The sequence below is a fragment of the Dryobates pubescens genome, chromosome Z (genome assembly GCF_014839835.1).
Source record: "Dryobates pubescens isolate bDryPub1 chromosome Z, bDryPub1.pri, whole genome shotgun sequence".
Lineage (NCBI taxonomy): Eukaryota > Metazoa > Chordata > Aves > Piciformes > Picidae > Dryobates > Dryobates pubescens.
Genome location: NC_071657.1, coordinates 26,472,566 through 26,480,940, shown reverse-complemented (window position 1 = coordinate 26,480,940; position 8,375 = coordinate 26,472,566). Strand labels below are relative to the sequence as shown.

The following is an 8,375-nucleotide window of genomic DNA, read 5'->3' as shown; positions in this document are numbered from 1 at the left end:
CATACTAGGCAGAAGGGTGCGCCAAGGGCATATTTTGCCCTTGCACCTGCGGCTGCGGCCGGAAGTCCCGGGTAAGAAGGGGCCAGCATCTGTCGCCCCCACCCCGAGTCGGAGCCGTCCTCCCTTCTTTCCAGGGCGCTGGTACTGCCACCCGGGTATCGCGGACCACTCGGCAGGGGAGGCACCTGCCACAGCCGTGAGTCGCCCCCTGCGTCCCGCCCCCTAACTTGTCCGGCCCCGCAGGGCTCTAGGGCGGAGCAGGGTCCGTCCCGCCTTGCCGAGAGGTCGGCCAAGTTGTGCCGCCAGGTTGCTTTACTGCCGTTTACCCCGACAGTGCCGTCCCGTCCACGGACAGCGTATCCGCACCCCCGGTGCCAGCACGGCCGATGGATCCCGAGGCAGTGGGGGACGACCTGTCCCGTCTGCGCGCTCTGTTCCTGGCCTGCGACCCCAGCGGCTCGGGCCGCATTGAACGGGAGGATTTCGCTGCGCTCTGCGCCGAGCTGCGGGTGCGGCCGGCTGAGGCCGAGGCCATATTCCAGCGCCTCGACAGCGACCGCGATGGGGCCATCTCCTTCCCGGAGTTTGCCCGCGGCTTCCATGGCGCTACCCGGCGGCAGCCCGGCGGCGGCGAGCCGGAGGGCGAGGAGTCGTCGGCGACAGCGACATTGGCCGCCGCGGGACTGGAGCAGTCCTGGAGAGACTTCGAGGTGCGGCTCGGGGACGAGGCGAGGTACATTCCCAGGTAAGGAACAGGTACCGCCGGCACCCGTCCCTGGCCCGAGGGGCGGCAGGGGCAGGGGAGGCCGGCCCGTGGAGCGGGACTGCGGCAGCGGGGGTGCCGGCATTGAACTTGCCGGCGGGGAGCCTCGTGGCAGCCGATCGCCCCAGCAGGCTTCCGGAACGGGAACTGCCCCTCCCGCCAGCAGCTTGCCCCGGTGCTGATGCAATACCCTAGCGGGGAACGGCGGCACCGGAGTGTGTTTGCAGGTATGTAGAGCCCTCCCCGGATCTGCTTCCCGGTTTTGAGCGTTTCCAGGTGTTTTTCGAGTTTGCCTGCTCTCTTCCGCCGCTCTGCCACTGACCCACGTGGGAAAAGCAGGCCGGTGAAACAAACGCACGGGATGCAAATTGCTGCCAGCTCCGCAAGTGAAACTTTCTCCTCCCGCTATACCCCGACCAGCATCTTGCTCTCCTGTCTTCCCTTCCCTGGTGCAGCCAGGCCACTACCACCTTTGCCTCCAGGTTAGCGGGGTTCGCCAGTACGACTCTCGGGCTGACGTCCGTGAGAACGTTTGCCTTCGGTGTCAGAGATGATGAGAACTGGTGGTGTCTTGGTTTGGGGTTAAATCCGATTACCACAGATCTCTCAGTACCGAGATGGTTCCAGGCACATCGTGGTGATTCACAGTTAGCTGCGCCGGCGGTGCTAAAAACTAATATATAAATATTGTCCATAAAAACTACAGACTGCTTCTCCATCATTTAAATGCTGTAATTTAAGATGAAATGAACGAGGTCTGAGTTTAAGGGCTTGTCAGCTTGTTAAGAGACAGTTAAAAAATAACCCGATACTTGAAAGCACCCAGAGACACTGTCAAGTTGCAGCGAGTCCTGGCTTTGCGATACACAGAAGGTACTAAAATCCGTGTTAGTTTTCCTGTAACTTTGGTAACAATACATTAGAATGTGCAGCTTGTTGTTTTGGAGGAGCATGGATCAAGTCATTAACAAGTTTTTATACCCATCTCCGAATAGTGCATGTTAAATTCTTACCTCCCCCAGTTACTTGGTTCTAGACATTTTTGAATAAGTGTTTGGATTGTGAGATGAAAAGTTTCTTCACAGAGATTTTTAGTTACCTAATCTGCTACTCATGTGCACAACTGGAATTGATTATTCTTTTCATATTGGACTAGAAGGGTAAGAAATTTTTGGTTGTTTTTACTGGAATGGTCCAGTTCAGGCAGGTTACTAACATAATACAGGTGTTTCTTACCTAGAATGTCATGCCTTCCTTGCTACACACTTGCTGTCTACAGAAAGAGAGCAACAGCAACAAAAGAGAGACTTTTAAAAAAATTTGCAGAAGCAATGAGTAATTTACCCTGAAAAGCTAGGCAGAAAGTCAGTAGAAAATGGACAAAACCTCTCACATGCAATCCGTGGTGGCTTGTGGAACATCTGTCTCCTTTTGGTAATAAGCCTATCTCAGTATCTTGGTTACTATGTTTGCAGCAGCAGTTTGAACATAGCCCAGTTGTTTGTTCAAGAGTATAGTAGGATGGAAAGGGAATAGGTTTTTTTTGGCTTGGTTTTGTAGATGTGTTCTTTAGTTTTGTTAAATGAATCATGACACAATTAACATAATTTTTGTTATGATCCTTGTATGCAAAAATTGCAAACAGAACTAAATTTTGATAGTTAAATATATGTGTATGAGGTAGGTAAATTCATGTTCAGCTTTATATGTGGCAGCATCAACTGAAGAGCAGTGTGCACTTTGTTTTGTCTTTTTTTTTTCTCTTTCCTGTCCTGAAGTGCAAAAAGCAGATTTGTGTTACAGATCAACTTTTTTCCTTTTGTGGCCCACATATTTTTTTTACCTTTTTAAAAAATGTATCTGTATGGGTTTTTGTCTTGTGAGTAATCCCACTATGATCATTAGGACTGCTTGTGTTAGTAATGAATGTATTAAAATACCTTGAGTTGTCTGGACATAGGAGAGCTATTGAGCAACAGAGTAAATCATAATCATGTTTTAAGAACATACTCATGTTTTTAAGAGCAAGCTGGTGCTTAAAACAGTTACTTACTCTTTAATTTAAATTCTGTTTTTTAATTCCAGTTGTGTTGTCTGTTCTGGGTTGGTTTTTTTGGTTGTTGGTGGTGGGTTTTTTGTTTGTTTGTTTGTTTTAAATTTTTTTTAGTGAAAGGTAGTACTTTGAAAGACAGACCTAATTTGGAACATACTTGCATCCTCATAACTATAAAAAAATGGTGTCCACATTGTGGTTTATTACTCTTCATATGTTTGCTGTAACATTTGTGTTGAAAACTATGAGAAAAGACATTATGAAGAATAAGATTCTCAGACTCAGATGAGTGGAGTTGTCCATACTTTTTGTCTTGGTCTTGTGTGTTTTCTGTATTGGTCATTTTGGGGTTCAGTTCCTCAAATTGCTATACCTTCTGGAGCCAGGCTAGAAAAAGAGGACTCCTGTGCCTTGATGCTATTGTGATGTTTACAGAGATAAACTAGGCATAGGCAGATGGAATTAGTAAGATAAAACCAGAAATTTTTGCAGTTAAGACCAGTAGTCCCTGTCATTCCTGAGCTTGACTGAGTGCCCATGGAAGATTTTTGCTGATACTGTTCAGCCTCTTTTTTCTGCAGCTGAGCTTTTAAAAGCTCAAATAAGTCTCCATAATGAGGTTTGAAACCCAGTAACAGATCAGTATCCTGACTCAGCCCTCAGGACAGTAGCAAACATTAGGTGCAGTCCTTGTTTACTGACAGGTACTGCATCATTCCAGATACTAAAATAAGCATATACTACAATAAGAGCATTTTGAATTTAGTTAATTTTAAAAGATAGCATTCTATTATGGGATGTATCCTGCCTGTCTGTAGTTTGCACAGTTCTGTTATCTTTAAAACATCCAATCTCGTAGTGCTGGCAAAACACTTCACTGAAAACAGATTTTGAAATTTTAATGTAGGAGGCCTTCAACCAGAAAGAACAAAGAGTTGGGGCTCTGTGTGTTGTGTGTGTCCTTTTATATTGTGAGATTGCTCTGGGATAAACCCCTTTAAGCCCTACCAGGATTTTTTTGTGTGGGTATGTGATATCTGATGGTAAAATGAAATACATTAGTTAAAGGCTGGATAAATCTGGAAAAGAAAGGGTGTTTTTTTCTTGAGTTAAATTCTTCTTTTGAGAATTCTTATACTTCAGTGCTTTGGTTGTGGTCTTGTCTTGCTTGTGGTCTTGTAATTTGAGCTAAGCTTTTCATGGGATTTCAGTCTTCTAACATGATTATGGCAGTTCTCCCCCAGTCATGTCATCTGGAGCTATGTGGAAAATGTGGATCTGGAGGGCCTGATGAAATGAGAAAAGTGCTGTTTTAACATGGGCTACTTGAATTATGAAGTCAGCCAATGCTAATGGAGTTTACTGCTATGCTTCAGCAAAGGCAAGGGCTCTGCTGCCTAAGGGAAAAAAAAGAAAAAAAGGTCCAAAACCTATCAGACTCTTCTTGTCAGGAGCCAGGATGGATTTTTGCCTAAGTCAATACAGAGCATAGTGTCAAATCTCATCAGCAGCTTCTGTTTGCTTCCATGAGATGATAAGGCATGATACCAGCATTGGACGGATATCCTTGGAAGTTGAAGTGTGTTCCCCGGTAAGGCAAATCATGAGAGAAAACAAATGCTGGTTCCCCCTGTTGTTACTGGGCTGGAGAGAGGATCCCTGCTGTAAGAATGTTTGTCACAACAAGGGACTGACAAATGTGCTCTGCTGCAAGCGTGATAAATGGCTTTCTGTGAGCTAGAAGAGTTTCTGAGCTACAGTATCACGGTATCACCAAGGTTGGAAGAGACTTCGAGGATCATCGAGTCCAACCTGACACCACAAACCCCATGACTAGACCATGGCACCAAGTGCCACGTCCAATCTCCTCTTGAAGACCTCGAGGGATGGTGACTCCACCACCTCCTGGGCAGCCCATTCCAATGACTAATGACTCTCGGTGAAGAACTTTCTCCTCACCTCGAGTCTAAACTTCCCCTGGCACAGCTTGAGACTGTGTTCCCTTGTTCTGGTGCTGGTTGCCGGGGAGAAGAGACCAACCCCTTCCTGTCTACAACCACCTTTCAGGTAGTTGTAGAGGGCAATGAGGTCACCCCTGATCCTTCTCTTCTCCAGGCTAAACAATCCCAGCTCCCTCAGCCTCTCCTTATAGGGCTTGTGCTTAAGGCCTCTCACCAGCCTTGTTGCCCTTCTCTGGACACGTTCAATTGTCTCAATGTCCTTCTTAAACTGAGGGGCCCAGAACTGGACACAGTACTCGAGGTGCGGCCTAACCAGTACAGTGTACAGGGGCACAATGACCTCCCTGCTCCTGCTGGCCACACTGTTCCTGATGCAGGGCAGGATGCCATTGGCCCTCTTGGCCACCTGGGCACACTGCAGGCTCATGTTCAGCCTACCGTCGACCAGCACCCCCAGGTCCCTCTCTTCCTGGCTGCTCTCCAGCCACTCTGACCCCAGCCTGTAGCACTGGATGGGGTTGCTGTGGCCAATGTGCAGAACCCGGCACTTGGATGTGTTAAATCTCATGCCGTTGGACTCTGCCCATCTGTCCAGTTGGTCGAGGTCCCTCTGCAGAGCCCTTCCGCCCTCTAACTGACTAACATCTGTTCCTAACATGGTGACATCTGCAAATTTGCTGATGACTGACTCAATCCCCTTATCCATATCATCAATGAAGATGTTAAAGAGGATGGGGCCCAGTACTGATCCCTGGGGGACGCCACTGGTGACTGGCCGCCAGCTGGATGTGGCACCATTCACCACCACTCTCTGGGCTCAGGCCTCCAGCCAGTTCTTAACCCAGCACAGAGTGTTGCAGTCCAAGCCACGACCTGACAGCTTAGCCAGCAGTCTGCTCTGGGGGACGGTGTCAAAGGCCTTGCTGAAGTCCAGGTAGACCACATCCACAGCCCTCCCCACGTCCACCAGACGGGTCACCTGATCATAGAAGGAGATCAGGTTGGAGGGGCAGGACCTGCCCTTCCTAAACCCATGTTGGCTGGACCCGAGTCCTTGGCCATCCTTCAGGTTTTACCTTAGGTTTTACTGCTCTTCTGGGATGGTGGTGTTTTTTTGTTGGTGTGGTTTTTTGTTTTGTTTTGTTTTATTTTAATTTTTTTGTGTGTGTGTGTGTGTGTGTGTTGCTTGTTTTCAGCTTTAGTTGGAACAACATCTATAATTAATTTTCCTGATATTTTCATGTCACTTGATCATTTGTCATAACTGTATCCTTTGGACTGTTCTCCTGTTCCACAGATTTAATCTTTTGCTCCCTGTCTCACAGTCTTTTTCATTCTTGCTTCACTGTCTCCAAGTCACACCTGTTTTTCGGACAATTCTCTGTGGGGCCTCTCAAATTGCTGGACACATTCAACTTCCCTTTCATCCTAAATTCCCAGATGCAAATTTCTCTCTCCCTTTCCCCATTGGCTAAGGTACTCAGGATTTACAGTCTTTCCCAAAATGCCTACTACATGTACCCCTTCACATGTAACCCCCCTGTATTATACATTGTATGTTCATTTAGATTAGGTTCTTCACTTCTCTGTGTGGAGAAGTTAATATTCAGTAGTCTATTAAGCCTGCACTCTGTCCTAAAAGTTCAGAAGTTCAGGCTGTGTTCAGTGTCTGCTATCTTCAGACAGACCCACAGAATCACAGAATCACCAAGGTTGGAAGAGACCTCGAGGATCATCAAGTCCGACCTGTCACCACAGACCTCATGACTAAACCATGGCACCAAATGCCACATCCAATCCCCTCTTGAACACCTCCAGGGATGGTGACTCCACCACCTCCCTGAGCAGCACATTCCAATGTCTAACGACTCTCTCAGTGAAGAACCTTCTCATCACCTCGAGCCTAAACTTCCCCTGGTGCAGCTTGAGACTGTGTCCTCTTGTTCTGGTGCTGGTTGCCTGGAGAAGAGACCAACCCCCTCCTGGCTACAACCTCCCTTCAGGTAGTTGTAGACAGCAATAAAGTCTCCTCTGAGCCTCCTCTTCTCCAGGCTAAACAATCCCAGCTCCCTCAGCCTCTCCTCGTAGGGCTTGTGTGCTCAAGGCCTCTCACCAGCCTCATTGCCCTTCTCTGGACACATTCAAGTGTCTCTATGACCTTCTTAAACTGAGGGGCCCAGAGCTGGACACAGGACCCCTACTGATTTACAGCAAGATTCAAGGTAAGGTACTTAGCAGGGGCCCTTTTGTGGTATACATACACATAGGTAAGGTGAACTGTCTGGTTCCTCCCTTTCTATTCCAACTCCCTTTTAGCCAGTTCTTCCTTTGTAAAGGCACTACCTCCTTTTAATTTCATCATAGGGATGGAGGGTGAGGCTGACTGATCTGTAATTTCCTGCGTCTTCCTTGTGCTTTTTGAAGACCGGAGTGACATTGTATTTGCTCCAGTCCTCCAGGCTCTCTCCCATGCTGCATGACTATCTTTGCTTTTACCTGCACCTACAAAACCAGAAACTTGTTTTCCAATGCTTGAAAGACATCTGTGTGAAGAGAACAAAAAGAAAGTATTTGGGGACCTTAAGTCTGCTGGATAATAAAGATGTGAAGGTAGAAGTCAGTAATTTTGCAAGGGATGTTGTTGAGAATGATAAGGATACTTGGATGATTTTCTTACCTTTCAGTACAACCTTCCCCTAGCTAAGCCTGACAGCCTAAGTGAGCTATTACCTTGTTTTGCTTGCTGCTTTATGCTCCCCAGAGTGCTCTGAATAGATGAGCCCTGGTATTGTGCTGGTTACCTTGTCAGACTTCACCTTTCTAAAGCAGACTCAGGTAAACGTATGTAAAATAGCAACAGAAGAAACGCCGAATCTTTAACATGTGCATGAAGGAAGGTAGTATTGTCACTGTCACTTCTTTGGTTTCTTCCAATTTTCAATTAGCTTGATGCACTTCTTACATATTTGGTGGAAAACTATTCTGAAAATACCACACTTGGAGTCAGACTAAAGAAACTGTGTAGCACAGTGCCTTCTCTCTTGCAGCTACATGGGGAATGCATGTGAGATACTGAACAACTGCAGGATTAATAAATTCTTTAATAAATTCAGTCAGCTCCTTTTGAGCTGCATTCAGAGTGTGGATCATTAAACAAATATGACTGTTCAGCAAACCAAAATAATGTGACGAATTGATATGAATTAGCACAGGTCTCTGGGTTAACTGAAATTGTGACACTAAGTATCTAAATACATGATATCTCCAATCCCAGTGTCTTTTTTCCGCTCCCTTTTACTTACCCTGTATTCTACTATAGTATTTTAAATCTGTTGTGTTGCAAATTATGTTGTCATCAGGGCAGGTTTTTTTTTTTTCTCTAATTCTCTCAGGAATTTTATGAAACCATGTGAATATGGTGACTTCGCTTATGCTAACTTACATGTGAAGTTGTGCAAATACTGACTAATTACACTTACTAATTATTAAATTTACAGACAGCGTACTTTATGAAACCTTTGAGATAAAGCAAGGTAAAGCCAGAGCAATACTTGTCCAGAATACTATACTTTTTTGGGTGTTAGTGTTTTGTGTCTGT

The 8,375-nt window shown here is 46.3% G+C and overlaps 1 protein-coding gene across 1 annotated transcript in view; it reads left to right on the top strand.

The window, feature by feature from the left end:
* Positions 1 to 323: 323 nt before the first annotated feature.
* RASEF (RAS and EF-hand domain containing) overlaps positions 324 to 8,375 on the top strand; it is a 39,120-nt gene continuing 31,068 nt past the window's right edge. Inside the window, exon 1 of the mRNA XM_054178635.1 lies at positions 324 to 745. Coding sequence (XP_054034610.1) covers positions 387 to 745 — 359 coding nt within the window. The 5' untranslated portion in view covers positions 324 to 386. The remainder of the gene's footprint in view (positions 746 to 8,375) is intronic.